We start from the raw sequence: 15,595 nt of genomic DNA, 5'->3' as shown, positions 1-15,595 counted from the left end.
CACAATACAAGTGGGACCGGGAGACGATTCGCTCCGCTGGCCGTGTTGGATTTGCGTTGGAGTATTTTCTGGTGAAATACCTGAATGAGGCACGCGGCTGCAGGGATCTGTCTGTTGAAGTGCTTTTGTCTTTGCTTCTGCTGAACCTTCAGGGCGAAGCCCGAGCCCAAGATACCCTGAGAACAACACAACGACGGATCTGCAGCTCATTAACTCCGGCGCAGACAGTCACAGCCGAGCAGAATGATCCGAGACAGGGAAGACAAAAACACAAGACGTAGGAACGACGTGTTGCTGAATGCAGAAAATAGAAATCACGTTCTGCAGAAACACGAAGGACTTGAATTTGATACACATTGCTGCAAAGATGGGAGTCACGGGGTAATCCATAAATTAATAATGGAAAGCACTTGCCTATTCCTATTTTTTAACCCAATTTTACAGGCTTGACGTTAATTGCGTGTCTCAAAGCAAAATAATGAACTTTGAAGTCGGTCTGTCTGAAGATGCAGCAGCACGGCCTGAGAGATGCTCTTGTTGGGGGAATTATCTTCCTACTCACGGCGGGCAGGGCGAAGAAGGAGATGGCGAAAACAGAGAAACAGGACGCGATGGTTTTCCCAATCCAGGTCTGTGGAACTTTGTCTCCATAGCCGATTGTAGTCACTGTTACCTGAAAAACAGACAAAGAACCTCAATACAACAACGCTGGAAACATATATCACATTCAGCATACATGAATAACAAACAATATAAATAGATGCATGTGTTGTATCAATGCATTTAATGTTTTCTTGTGTTTTATTCTCAAAATCCTTACTATTGTGCGGTATCTGCTTGATCTTTTTTATTCAGCTTGATTTTAGTTTATTTGTTCAGAATACAATAACAAAGATGTTGCAAGGAAGGAACAAAGCCCAATGCCTTTTAAAGAATGAGGAAGATATTGATCTTAATTTAATTCATTCAACTGTTAAAAGCATGCACTGGTCAATACCACAAACACATTTTAGTTCGGGGGCCACATACAGCCCATTTTCATCTTGAGTGGGCCAGACTGATACGATAGTGCCATATTAACTTTTAAATTTAGTTTATCTTTGCTTTGGTGCAGAGAATATATGATGAAAATGTCAATATTTTCACGAGACCAAATAATTACTACCTGAAATAATTATAATCTTAACATAAAGCCAATTTCAATGAAACCTTCTGGTAACAAAATACAGTGAAAAGTCCTCAAAACAGTTGCTGCATTATGTATGTTAGTAGAAACCCCCTTACAGCATGGCTTTGAGGCTAATGCTAGTTTGATATTTTCCCTGAAGTACCACTGACATGTCAGCTTGTGTTTCGTGCACTAGTCTTTTATAATTCAAAATATTTAGAATAAAAACAACATATCTATGTTTTCCTTGAAATTGCAGGCACGCATTGGTCTAGATGTTTCACTTCATCGGTCTGTGTTTATGATTTAATGTATGCAAGTACACACCCAAACACACACAATCATTTTTCATCACGTATGTCGTTTGTTGTTTTCCATCAGTAAAGCACTTGTACTTTTGCTTACTATTCATATCCAAAATGTTTCTTTTAATTATCATTTAGTGTGTTATTTGTTTGCATAATTTAACTTTTGTCATTATTAGATAACTAATTATTAATTAGACAAGTCAAACAAAACAGGAATATATCACAACACACAGAGAATGTAAAATATCTTCACTACAATCAATCTTTACTTGTTTACTTTTTTTATTATCAGTAAATGTATGTGGGAGTAGCTGCTCTTTAATGGTCCAACCTTTTAAAGCCGTACAGTTTTGTTGTCGGTGCGGTTATTAAAATGCAGCCAAAGGTTAGATTATCTTTCTTTAACTGGCTATAAACATGACGGATTCCTCAGGGAACAGTAAAAAAATCATGTCTCATCAGAATGACTGAGCAGACTTGACTTGCACTTGACCTCAAAGACTCACAGTTTGTGCTAAATCTGCTGTGAGTCTTGTCTGTGGGGTTTGGTCCTGTGTTTTCCCTCACGCTCGAATTGCAGCTCAGATTTCTTTCACCTCTTTGACTCTCACTTACATGTCAGTGCACTGAAAACACACAGTAGGAATATGAGAGCACGGAGGCGGAGACAAAATCAGATTAAACCTATAATAAATACTGTGTAAATATTGTAAGAAACGTTCATTTATATGAGGAGAGATGTTGACTCTGCTGGACGTGTGTGTGTATTTTTTAATATCAGAGTCCCTGAAGGTCCCGAGAAGCCACGTGGGTGGTGAATTATTGTCTGAAAATAAATTTTCATCCCTTATACTCTCCACTACTTGTTTTGCCTGCTTGGAGCAGCCCACTGGATGTGCCCCGGTGGGTTTCCTCCCAACTCCTACTGAAACAACAGTAGTGCAGATAAAAAAACTGTCTATATTTGACCTTCCGCTTGCTAAAACGGAGCTCAGCAGTGTTTCCTGCTACATCATCCTTTTCAAAAAGATGCTAAACTGAAGCCAGAAAATCACAGTGATGGAATAAACGGATCTGCTCAGGCAGCCAATGACAACCACTCGTTATAATATTATTATAATTCTAATTACAGAGCTGCGCCAGGCCATTGAAGCAGGCAAAATGATTTACGTTTAATGAAGCCTTCAGTTGTATGAGATGATTGACATCGCTGCAATGAGCGAATAACAATCAGGCAGTTTTGTGCAGGATAAAGGACTGAGAGGAAGCCCAGCCCGTTCCCCTGCATCCAGCCAAGATAAATTTAGCGGCAATAAACCTCCCAATAAGTTCCTGTACAGGTTAAACAAACAAGATATATTGTAGTCATTATCAAGCTCTAGAGGTGCTGGAAGGCATTAAAACAAACACAGTGGCTCTTCATGTCACCAGGTCTGCTTTATGCATAGGCAAACAGCTCGCTTACCTGAGGTGCCCCCCCCCCCCCCCCCCCACTGTCTCTCTCTCTCCCTGGAGAGGTGGAGGATATATTCTCTGATTAATTTTTACATGTCCAACCATCTTTTAAAAGTGAGTCGGTGACAGGTGAGGCACAGACAAACAGACACTCAACACCAGAAGGTGCTGCAGCGCAGGAGCAGTTAATTCACTTCTCCCACAGGGTCGAGTGAACAACTTGAAAGGTCAGAGTGACTCAATATTATTATACATCTTAATTAAAAGTCGTATCTTATACGGTGGGCTGCACTGCAGTGTGATGGTCGGCACGCTCGCCTCGTAGCTAGAAAGTAATTGGTTCAAACAAAGGTGATGAGTTTGCATGTTCTCCCCGTGCCCGTTTCCTCCGTCAGTCCGACAACAGACGCTCCAGTTCCAACGTTCCCATCAGTGGAGGCCGGTGGGGATCTTCATTATTCCAATTCAACGTGAATTTAATTGAAATGCACTGCGTTTATAAACCACATGACAACAATCTTGAGCTTGAGAGACGCCCCAGTGATGAAAACTATTGTATTTTTAAACAGAGTGAATAGAGAGCACTTATTAGGAGGACACTTTTATTAACAAGCTTGTAAACAAATACAATATTTAGAAGATTCATGTGTTTTGGGGCTTGTTGACGAGAAATGACAGTTGGTCTGAGTTTAGTGAAAACTAAAGCCAACCTCAACCCATCAATGCATTCCTCAAAGCATTTTAGAATTGTGTCTCAACTTGCAACATAAACGGTGTGTTTTTTAAGCTCTTTGATTTTCAGTTCTTAATAATTTCTTTTTTTCATTTGCCTTTATTTATTCAGGAGAAACACTAACCGTAACCCACACATTGAGATTAATAATCTCTTTTGCAAGTGTGTCCTGGTAGAAATACACAAATAAATGTAGAGTGTCAGTAATATTAAACTGTTCTTATAAACAAATAAATAGCAAAAAGACAAGTACATGAAATACAATAAAAGTACTGAAACAGAGACCATATGAGAGATAATCAGATCAAATAGTTTAAAATAAGTTAGGTAAAACAAGGACATGGTGACTTTTTTGTTTCCAACAAAATATGAGCATAACTAAACATTTATAAACCATTAAAAAAACCTAAATAAAATTCTGAACTGCTTTCTGTTTGTGTGCGTTCAAAAATAACAATACAGGAGAAAGTTGAGGGGGAGTCGCTAGTTGTTCTATTTCATCTGGTTGGATATCGTTTTCAAAATGTTTTTCTGAATCAAAGTCATAAATGATGCGTTTTACCTTGAAACATGATCGTGTACACATGGTCATGTAACGTTCCACATGAAGTGTAATTTATGAAACTTGACTGTGATTGTGTAGTTTAAGATTGTGTCTTTTGTTTGTCATAAGAGGAAGATGCAAATCATCCCCTTACACTGTTCACTGTTCACAATTTACAATTATTTTCAGCTTGAGACGGGACGAAAATATCTGACCTTGTTTGATTTAAGTTTTATCTGATGCAGCCATAAAATAAATTGAATAAAAGCCGACCCTCCGGGAGGCTGACTCATATCAAATTCGAGCACACATGCATGCACAAGCAACTGCTTACCACTCCCCACCACAGAGCGTCGGCGTAGTTTCCAAACTGCGCGTCGCCGCCGCTGCCGACCGCGTCTTTCTCCGCCAGGTACACAAAGTACGAGGAGAAGATCAGGCTCAGGAAGCCGATGTACAAGGTGGTGATCAGCTCCTGAAATACACAGGCATCAATTGATAGGATGTTAGACACTCTATCTGCAGACGGGGGTGTATGAACGTGAACGCTGCATCATGTCTGACATAATCAGTCCAGATTGCCCAAACGTCTCCGTTACATCACTTTACCAGTCCACTGCGGTCTGAAGCAGATATCGTTGGGGGGGGGGATGTTAGGACACATGGATGTGAGTATTCATGTAAATGTGCTACGTCAACTTTATGATGAAAGTATTATTTTTGTTTATGCAGACTTGTGTCATTCATAAGGTTGGATTCAAAGTCGCTCAGGCACGGTGCCTTGAAATCGGTGGTTTGAATGAAAGTTGTCTTCTGCTCATTACATTTGATCAAGATCCTTAATGACGGCTTGCTAATCTACTAAACACACACAGGAATTAGTTTTGTTCGATCATGTCAATGGTACAACATCTGAAGTGGCAGTCGAGTACAATTTGCTTGGGGTTAGGAGGAGGCTGCCATAACATCAGGTTAAAGCACAATTTTAAAATAATGATCAAAATCTACCTTTCTTGGCTATCTGTAGATTATTATTATTATATTTTTTGTTTTACAGCAATTAGTCACACAAAAACGAAAATGTGTATGTTTATATTAGAGGCATCCAGCGCATTTCATCTGACAGCGTGTCCAATAATAATCAGCGAACACTGGAGGGGTGTCAACTGGATTCAGTCGGGCAGTTAATCATTATGAATCAGTTTGAAGCTCTAACAGCTGATCTCTCCCAGCGTACTACAATAACTATAAAGCGTCTTACTGCACATTCAATAAGGAGCCATGTTTGATTTGCACGAGAGGTCTAATTGGGGCTGGCTCTCATCCTGTCGGACTGTAATTGGACGACTGCTTTGTGGAAGAACAAGAAAAAGATATAAGCTGGTTGAGTGCGCTCACCTACTACTCGATATAAACTGTGTTTAACCACTCAGAGAGCCGGCGCTAAATTGGTCTGTATTCCTGATGAGCAAAGTTTTTTCGTGTGTGTCACAGCCCATTTTTTTTTTTCAATGAGGCTGCAGAGAAAACGGCAGAGTATGACCGTAAATTAACTGGAGTGGCACAACGTAACCCTGCATTACTTCAAACCAGTGGTTTTCCACCTTTTTTCATCTTTGATTGCCTCGAAGAAAAAAAAATAGATGAAATTCCCACATTTCTAAGTCTGGTCGACGTCTTAGAAAATATTTTCTAAAGCTTTTCTCAAATATGTGCACATCTAATTTTGACAACTCCAAAGCAAACCAAGCAGGTCGACTGTGTGAACGGTGGCGCCACGCCAAGGAGGCACCAGACCTAAAGTCGGGGACATCAACAACATTTAACAATAGAATAGAAAAGATGAAAAATATGACCAATATTACTGCTGACAGCACCAGGAAGCACACATCAGGGGCTTTTAAAAGCCATAAAAGACACATAATAGTCCCTTTGCAGTATGTTTCTTGTCTTTTGTATGTTCCTGTCTGCTCTCAGCCATTTTTAAATAGTTGCTGTACATGTGCTTATCTTTACTCTAGTTTCTTTAGCAATATGTTCCAGTGAGTCCCTTTATATCCCATATTGTGAACTTCTTAATACATAGGATCTATTTCTGCTTAAAGTCTGTATTTGTCTTCATATAGGCACAGAGTGGGGCTTTTTTTCTCCATAAATGTTTGTGAATTTCTCCAAATGTTTGGCCCAGAAGAGTGAAGAGACCTTGTAACGCCTCTAAAAGATACTCACTGCTTGAAATCTATAAGTCTTGTGAGTAACGGCTTTTAAGGCATTGGGATACGTTTTCCTTGAGTCGCCACCTGAGGTTTAGTAGACGCGCTGCTGCTGTGACCTGGCAAACACATTCATTCCCATCTGCCAGAGAAGCAGCCAGCAGCAACCGTGCAAATTGTGTTTACAAGCTATAAGAGCTCGAATGCCGCTCAATGTGTATTTAAATGCTGTTATAAAACCTAGAGTAGATACTGATTGGAGTGAATGAAGCTCCATTGGCTTTAAAAAACTCCAGCTGCTACCACAGAGGAGCTGCACTTGCATGTGTTTATAGTCGCTGAACAAAATATTCCAGTTGTGTGTGACGGCAAGAAAAACCACGGAGGAGCAAATATTGGCAATGCAATGCATCAGCGTCCAGCTGGTTGATGTCAATCTGACTTCGGCTGCACTGGCTGCTGGATAAATACACTGTATTTCCCCTGTGGCAGCTGGAGTTGTATGAAAGCCTTAAAGGCCGAATGATTACTCTGTACCCCCAACTGATTGCAGTGTGAAATGGAATAAAGATTAAACATAAATACATAGCAAAGCTCCCTCCATCAAATACATCAACTCCCGACGCCTTTAATCACAAGTGAATTCACCCGAGCTTCTCACAGAGTCAATCTCATGCTCCTATTTTTCAGGCTGCATCTGTGGTGAAGTGTGCACCATATTAAGGCACATCGCAGCCCAGCAGGTGGGCGTGAGTACAACCGGACCGAGGAATCCACCCACAGCCTGTAACCACAGTTGAACTGCCATCCCCCCCCCCCGAGCGTGAGACAAACTGGTGTTGGATATAAAGGACACAACACGACATGAATTTAAATCGCATGTTGTGTGGGAGAATTGAGTCCCCTCAACTCACTACACACTGTGCAATTTTAACAACCTTATAACTCCACAGCCACACTGTACGACATGAACCTAATAAACTTTGGGCCACAATATAAAGTTCACTGTCTGAAAATTTTCATGTTGAAAACTGAAACCGAGTCGCAGTGTACGACGTATCTGAGTCAACTTGGTTGCGCAAGAATAAGAAATGTGCACCACCCATTCACGAAAGAGAAACTAGTGAGACATGAACCCTGGTGACATTCATGTGTTTGAAGAGAAATCACAAAACGGTTTGTCTTTACATCATGAATGCGTCTTGTTATTGTCATGATGTCACTCCAAATGTCTGACACTGTCACGACACCGTGACAACAGCCGTCCTTGAACGTCTCTGACGTTGGACCATTGATTTAGAGCCAAGACCAAACATTTCCCCATGATTCTCTCGTAATCATTCATCAAAGGCCGGCAGTAGGCTTCACATGCTTTTCTCTCGCAAAGTAGGGCTTTTTGGTTAAATGTCAGACCTCCTAATGGGCAGTGGTGGAACAGAGTTTGGAGAAATGAGTTAAAGTTTTGCAGGTTTGAATTCCACTGCTGACAGGTCACCACTGTGGGACCCAATTGCCCACAGGCACTACAGCAGGGGTGTCAAACTCACTTCCCTTCAAGGGCCACATGCAGCACAAACTGATCTCAAGGAGGGTCAAACACTTCTTTTAAAGGACTCTGCTTAAACAACAGGAAAAGATGGCAAGTCAAACGTGGCAGCGAAGGAAATGGTGACCACATTGATTGTGAATGATGTGCAGGTGAACTGCTGGTGTGCACAGCAACCAGCTGATCCAGCAGGATTGATGAGAAGAAGAGAAAAATCAATGTATGAAATCCATGAAAAGCGCTTCATTAGTTATTCCTCACAACCTCAATCTGAGGCACTGTCAGAAATCATTTTGGCAAGGAGCTACAGTTTCTCCAAGCAACGAACACTCCCTGTGCTTTCAGCTGAGGTCAGCGGCTGCGGATGATCATCCTCAGCCGGGAGCAGTGCGGTCATCAGCCAAGGCCAATGCAGGGAAGAGCAGTAGGTGGTGGAGGATGACTAACGTCCTCGGAGCTGGCGCTCATCACTCTCTCTTTTCTATGAACATTAAAGACAACCACCTTGGCCACTGGGGATAATCATGGCCACCTCTGTGTCCCGGCTGAACGATACCCTGGAGGACTACAGAGCCACTTTCTGGCAGATGAGCCTGTAGCCTTAAACATCCCTGTGCATGCATGGTGGTACACTTTCTTGGAGTTCTCTGCTGAATGCCCTCTTTAACTATATAATGTATTCCCATGTGGCAAGGTTCTTTTTATTCTGCATACTGATGAAAAATAATACGTGCTGCAGAGACGATAAAATGCCTCCAGCCTCCTAATAATAACCAGAAGCTTTGTTGATGGCGATAGGTTGTTAAAGTGGAATGCCGTGCACTTTTGAAGCCGTGATTATTTACCTGCCGATGGATGAAGACAACGGAGCCCAGGAGACGCCAAGTCCCTCCCTGCCGGTCGACGTGGAGCATACGAAGGATCTGCAGGAATCGAATTCCCCTGGAAAATATCAAGTGTTTACATGCACATTCCGATTGCATGCGAGTGTGTGTGTTGATACAGTCAGACCAAAAGTATGCGGATTCCTAACGACTGCATAAACAGTGAAAGTGCAACAACATCAAACTGCCTTTTCTTTTATGAGAGAAAAAAAACGTGTTTAGCAATCTTCTACACAGTTTTATCCAAGTCACAGCCGCGGAGAGGTCCGTCACTGCCGTACAGCATCTACCAATTACATGATATCACACATGGGGGAATCCAAAGTAAACTCTTGCATGCAAAAGAAGAACGTGCAAACTTCCAGCCACTGTCTGAAATCTGTCTGTAGGTGGGCAACTACTTCAGAGGCTGTTGAACAAGGTCAAACCCGTTGTAATGAAGACGACTCGCTCTACGAGTTGAACATCTTCATGAAGTATCCGCACGCTTTTGGTCATCTCAGTTTCTGGATTGGTTGATTCATCCTCCATAAGAACAAGAAGGAAGTTGGGCACTGTGGGCTCCTGCCCAACAGGACGTTATTTTCTTTGTCCAGCTCCGTCTGGCAGAAGAAATTCAGTTTGGCTGTTCCTGGCCGAACTGTGTAGGAGCTGCACTGCCAAAACTTCAACTCTGCTCTGTGCTAATCGTGCGTATTCCAGCTCGCTAATAACTATCAGTCATATTTTAATCATGTTTAGCTTGTAACCTCGCTCCTGTGTGAGCCCCGCAGCTCGTCAACATGGTGGAGATCAAAGTTCTGTGATGCCTCTGAATGCATCACACAAAGCTGTCAGGTCATGCAGTTAAAACCTGAGGTTAAAACCGGACCAACCTGGCAACCCGGACAGAAACGTTCTCTTTTGTTACTGAAACAGTTGAGAGAAATGTTTTTTTTCTGGAAACATTCGAAGTGAGAAATAAGCTGTGCAGTTGAAAAGTTAAAACCCTGCTTCACAGAAGTGAGCCTTCTGTGAGGGGGCGTGGTCTGAGAGTTCAACAGCTCCTTCTCAGAGTAGGAACTGTCAAAGATTATTGTTTTCAGCAGCTGGCTGACGTCACAGTGGAACTTCTCCTGTTGTTCTTATGGGTTCTTATGCAGGGGCCCTATCGTTGTCTCTTACCTGATCGCCGAGGTGGCAAACACTTGGCCCTTGGAGCCCACCCCCAGCACGATTATTGAGGCAACGACAACAATTAAATCTATAATGAGAAAGAAACGGAGGGATACGTGTAAAAATGACACAGGTAGGGACTTGAAGCAAATATAAAAAGTCGTACAAGACACCAAAAAAGTGGGGAAAAGTGAAGATAAAAAGGATTCTATTAATTAATTTGGGTGAGAAGGGTTATGTGTAATAATAACTCTAATATTCATTGCTGCATATTTAAGAAGCACCTGCAGGGTCCAATTGTAGGAATAAAAGGTAGAAGGTGGTAAAAAAGTCTGGCAGTGACAGTTTTAATTTCATGCTGAATTTGTCTTAGATATCTCATTTTGGGAAGAAGCTGAGGCTACATTACAGACATTGTTTAAAAACCATGTGTGGGTGAGGCGCAATGTGTGTCTTTGTGTGCCTGTGTCTCTGCACGGGGGTTATGTTCCCACCTATAATAGATATTGGCTTCCTGGCAAAGCGCAGTCTGCCCCAGATGCCAACATATTTACTGCGGCAGCCTGCTGACCAAAGGCGGACGAAATATTCCACGCCGAAGAACAGCACAAGGACAATCTCCTGTCAGGCAAAGGTGGGAGAAGAACAGGCGGGTGAACAAAACAAAACACACACACAGATGTTTTTGGCAGGTGATTCACTGTGCTGGCAACTCAACAGCTCCTCAAATGGCAAAAGTGCTTGAAAGACAATGATGAAAATACTGTGATGAAGAAGTACTTTGTAATACTTGCACTGTGTTGAAGAGTTACTCTAAACTATATAATGTACTCGAAGGCAATTCACAACATATAGCCTGCCTTTAAATGCATACACTCACAATCTTGTATCATTCAAACCATTTCATTTGTATGTTTATGACCAATAAGTTAAGAAAATTCTGGTTTTAAATCTGTATTTGTTATTTTTAAATTAAGAAAATGAAGCGCGTAAGAGTAACCAATACAAAATGTGTTTTACTCAGCTGAATAACACTTAGTTGCATTTCAATACAGATTTCTGATTATTTTTTACATCTCCTTGGAAAACATGGCTGAAAAAATCAGAAAACAACATCAATTTCAAACCTCAAGCAAAGTCACCAATGCTCCCGGTGAAATAAAGAGAATTGACTGTCATTCAGTCAATACACCATTTGTCATGCTGTTATTTACTCCACATTGTTAATCAGGTGTTTGATTGGCCTGAGAAATGTACTTGGACATGATGAACAATGCGACTGACCTTTCATTACCTTCGACAAGGTAATGAATGCTACAAATCCATACTAAGTTGATTTAAGGAGTATATTTTGTGAGAGTGTTGTGGCAATCACTTTGAAAAGGCAGTAGCCGGGTAGACACTTCATCATGTGGAAAAATATGTTGTATAAAGACTTTTTGGTTCCGGAGAGAGCAAAGCAACATCTGATAAATCTCCTCAAGTGACCTGAGTCAGCATGATCTGAGGCTGAGGGAAATCTGGGGGCTGTGAAGTTTACAGAAAGTGTGTTGGGAGACCTCAGTAACCCCCGAGTCGTCTTTCCTTCATCTGGCTCCATCGAAATGATGTAGCTACAGTAGGTTTTGATGAGGTGAAAAATCCTTTAGCTGTCTTAATTTGTGCATATATGCATCTAGTCTCGTCAGACAAAAATGACAAAAACAATGAAAAAACAAGGGAAATCTATTGATACGCCTGGTTGCTCCTGCTTTTCCTCGCTCATGGATAAACAGCTGCAGGTGGTGTTGTGGTGTTCGGATCCTCTGGACTTGATCTTGACTCGGGTTAGACGGTCGTGACTGTAATGCTAAGAACTGCTATAATACTCGGATTAAAAATGCAATCAAATAAAAATCTGTGGACTTTTACACAAGAGAAAAATATTTTTCTTTTAATTGCAATTGTATAATTGTTCATTATAAGACTTCCACATGAAATGCATGTGCTTGTATTTGAGGACAGAGTTACGTTTTCAGTGAAATGGATTTCTCACTGAAAGACAGAAATCTGTGTTAACTTCTGAGCATCGTTTTACTCTGTGCACTAAAATCTACAGAGAAAAAAGAAAGAAAAAAAACTACAAGACTTTTAGCCTCTTTTCTTTCTTGTTAAAAGATAAGTCAATGTTTTAATAAATACAAAAAGACCCCCTTGTAACTTTTTTCTAAGAACGGCATGATTCCAGTTTAAGTGCATCTTGTCAACTTTTTGTCATAAACTATTTATTCAGATCGTGGTGCGCAGTGTTTCTAATAAAGTTGTGTTTACCTCCCATTTCCAAGGCCATGAAGTCAAAGCATTTTGGAAAAAATCCACCTTGAGACTTTTTTAGTAGCTCTGTCCATTGCTGTTGGGAAAACATCCCAAACCACTTAAATAACGCTGAAAAGCCAAAGCTAAGGCAAACAACTTGTGTCATTGGCTGCACGAAGCCTTCCTGGTTCCAATTTAATTTAATAACCACACACCAGCGTTTGATTAATCTAATATCCGATGCAAAGGAATCACGTTTTAATTTGTTCTAATGTGATTTGTTGTTGGTTTTGATATCTTTACCACCTCTACACATCCAATCTAACAAGCATTCTGCTTCATCATTTTGTTCTGAGTGTTCCAACTTTTCTTTCCCTCTCTTAGTTATTTTTAGTAAGGTAACTAAACTTTTCATTTATTTTATTTGTTTAGAATGGAAAAACTAGCAAAACAGCGAAACCTTGAGCTCCTACAATTACAGCTCCTCAATTATTGCTGGTATTTGAATTCTGCTCAAGTTTCCCACCAGCCGTCCTTGAGGACAAATGGATTATATAGAAATCCATCTCACTACAAAACGACAATACCATGTGGAAATTAATGAACTGGCGTGAATGAGGAGGCAATTACCTGCACACGTCTCGTAATCACTGACAAGCATTTGGAAAAATAAGCTGTCTGCATGAATCAATGGCCTCTCATAGACTTTTTTTTTTATGGTGACACAATTCTTTAGCAGTGACTGATGGGAGGAAAACACTGGGGATGAAGCCACATGATGCTTTCCACAATGTAAAGCAGGTAATGTGTTCAGCTAGAAATCATTGGAGGTGTTTTTTTCTCCACCGGAGTCCCAGATTGTGTCGGCGTGGATAAAACAGTGGCTTGTGAAATGATGAGAGGATTATTAATCTGTTAAATTGTGTTCTTGGAAGGAAATGTGTTTAACGGTGCTGGAGGATTGGCGCATTTTATCTTCAAGGTTGACGAATAAATGATTTCCTGCAAGACAAGTAATTCATCAGCAAGCAGGGAGAGAGAAATCAGACAATGTGGTTTTATGCCAATGTGATAACTCTATTTATCCCTGGATTAATGAGGAACTTCAACAGGAGATCATTTTGGGCTGGATAATAAACTAACGACCAGCTAATTTAAACAAATCCTACAATGGAAATCACATGATTATAATTGTCCGTGACAGATTTATCCAAACTGCACTTTTCACAGCTAATGACAGCTGTAAGGCCCCGTTTCAAGTGAAGACACATCATTTTTGCATTTTCATTTCGGAAAAGTTTCACAATGTTTGGAAAACGACGTCCGCCTCGGCAGAAATAGTAGAAATGATGTTGTTTTCGTGTTAAGCTCCTCGTGGGCACTGGTGGTTGTTTTTGTTATGAAATCACACACATGTGGGTGTGCAAAAACCAATTCGCTATGGCAAGTACATGCACGTCTGTTTGGACAGGCGACAAGCTAGGATTGCTATTATGGGTAGGGATGGGTGCCTTTCACATTTTAACAGATTTTCAGTAATTTTGTGTGTGTTTATATGGCAATAAATGCTTGTTTGTTCAAATATCAATTTTTTTTCAATTTAACATGTATTTCTCAATATATAAACTCAATAAAAATAGAAAACATAAAATAAAAAATATATCAAAACAGCATCCAACTGTTTGTATTGCAACATCAATGTTGTTTCCCAAATTTCTTCATTACTAAAGCTACAAAACTACAACTATGCAGTGTTTTTTTCTTAATAATACACAAATTAAAGCCCAGCTCAATGTACTCCTCTTCTTTTCCTTCCCCCTCTGGAGAAATTGTGTGATGGGGGTCCATTGAGGGAAAACAAGTTTAAAACAAACGAGCGATCTCTAGAAGAGATTGTGTTTAACCAGGATCCTCCTCAGATTATAAGCATTCCCGCCGCTGGCCCTGCACTTCACGTCACCGAGCTTATTTTAAAAAGCAAAGCTGTACTCTGATGCTGTGTTCAAGTCCCGCTCAGAAAATGGCCCACTCTTCAACTCCCTCAGTCACAAGGATGCGTTTAGGTACTGAAACATGGTGCAGTTTCCCCGATTTCCATGGAGATGGAAAGCTGTGCTCTGAGCACCATTAAAGGGTCGCCCAAAACGCAATGGGAGATTTCCATTTTCTCTTGAAAAAGATTCCCTGAGCCGAGTACCCCATTGTCATTGTTCATCAAAGTTTCACAAGTGGGACATTTAAACACTCTGTGACACAAACAACAGCTCCACAGGTGAACCGGCCGATATTGCTTTGTGGGTGTGATGTCTTTTGTCCTCACATGGGGACTCCACACCAGTGATGTGATACACAGTCCTGACTGTGTTTTCACACTGATTCCACAGGTGCCGGCGACACAATCTCTACGGTGGCTTCACACAATATTGGGTTGAGATAAAAGGCCTGGAATTCCATCACGGTGTACAGCAAAGAAAAATCTGGTATTAATAGCAGGAGAAACCCTATGAGAGAAACTCTATAATCTATAATTTATGAATTTAAGACAGGTATTTATCCTCATCTAGTTACTGATTATGCTTAAAAGAAACCTTCTTTCTCACTCTTTTTCTCTTCTTTTCTGTCAAATCTCGCCCCTCTCCTGTCCAGTTCCAGTCATAAAGTGCCACTGAGCCGCACGTTAAATTGAACAATACATCTAATGGATATGTCTTCAGCAAGATGGACAGGAAGCCTTATAATAACCCACTCATTGTAATCAGATGTGTTGATGTGGAAAGACCCCTAAAGCCTCCAGCATCACTGTCCTTTTCCATTATGCCTCCTCTGTTCCTGTTCTCTCATTCCAGCAAACACAAAAGGGACAATAAATGTGAGATAGCTCCTCTCAACATCCCAACATCAAGCTCTATAAAATCTATTGACCTAATACTAATCACGGAATCCCATTGAGCTACTCATTTATTCCCTAACGTTTGACCTCATTTCATCTCACCCACATGTTGTTGGGTGTTGTAAACATTATAAGCCCTTTAAAGTCTCTACTGACTACAACAACTTGAGGAGATTTTAAATGCTGCTGAAGTACCCGGCATTTTGGTCCGTGCAGTAATCTGGATGTCATCACTGTTTACAAAAATAATATTCATTTACATGAACCTGGTTCAGAGCGACTATGAGTAAGGGGCAGTGTAGCGAGAATCATAAAGCCACGCGAGCCAATCAGAGTCCTGGAGAAAACACGATGTCACGAATGGTGCAAGTTATTTCCTGTTCTTTCAGGGAAATCATCGTTTG

General features: G+C 40.9%; 1 protein-coding gene across 1 annotated transcript in view; it reads right to left on the bottom strand.

Annotated features, from left to right (window-relative positions):
- kcnq1.1 (potassium voltage-gated channel, KQT-like subfamily, member 1.1) overlaps window positions 1-15,595 on the bottom strand; it is a 54,563-nt gene that overhangs the window by 21,875 nt on the left and 17,093 nt on the right. The window contains exons 3-8 of the mRNA XM_080494938.1: window positions 10,501-10,627; window positions 10,016-10,094; window positions 8,813-8,909; window positions 4,543-4,683; window positions 563-673; window positions 81-176 (exon numbers count right to left, since the gene is read on the bottom strand). Of these exons, the coding sequence (XP_080351064.1) occupies window positions 81-176; window positions 563-673; window positions 4,543-4,683; window positions 8,813-8,909; window positions 10,016-10,094; window positions 10,501-10,627 (651 nt within the window). The remainder of the gene's footprint in view (window positions 1-80; window positions 177-562; window positions 674-4,542; window positions 4,684-8,812; window positions 8,910-10,015; window positions 10,095-10,500; window positions 10,628-15,595) is intronic.

Source organism: Blennius ocellaris (genome assembly GCF_963422515.1).
Source record: "Blennius ocellaris genome assembly, chromosome: 1".
Taxonomy (NCBI): Eukaryota; Metazoa; Chordata; class Actinopteri; order Blenniiformes; family Blenniidae; genus Blennius; species Blennius ocellaris.
Note: the sequence above shows the minus strand (reverse complement) of the source record. Positions and strands in the feature narration are given on the sequence as shown.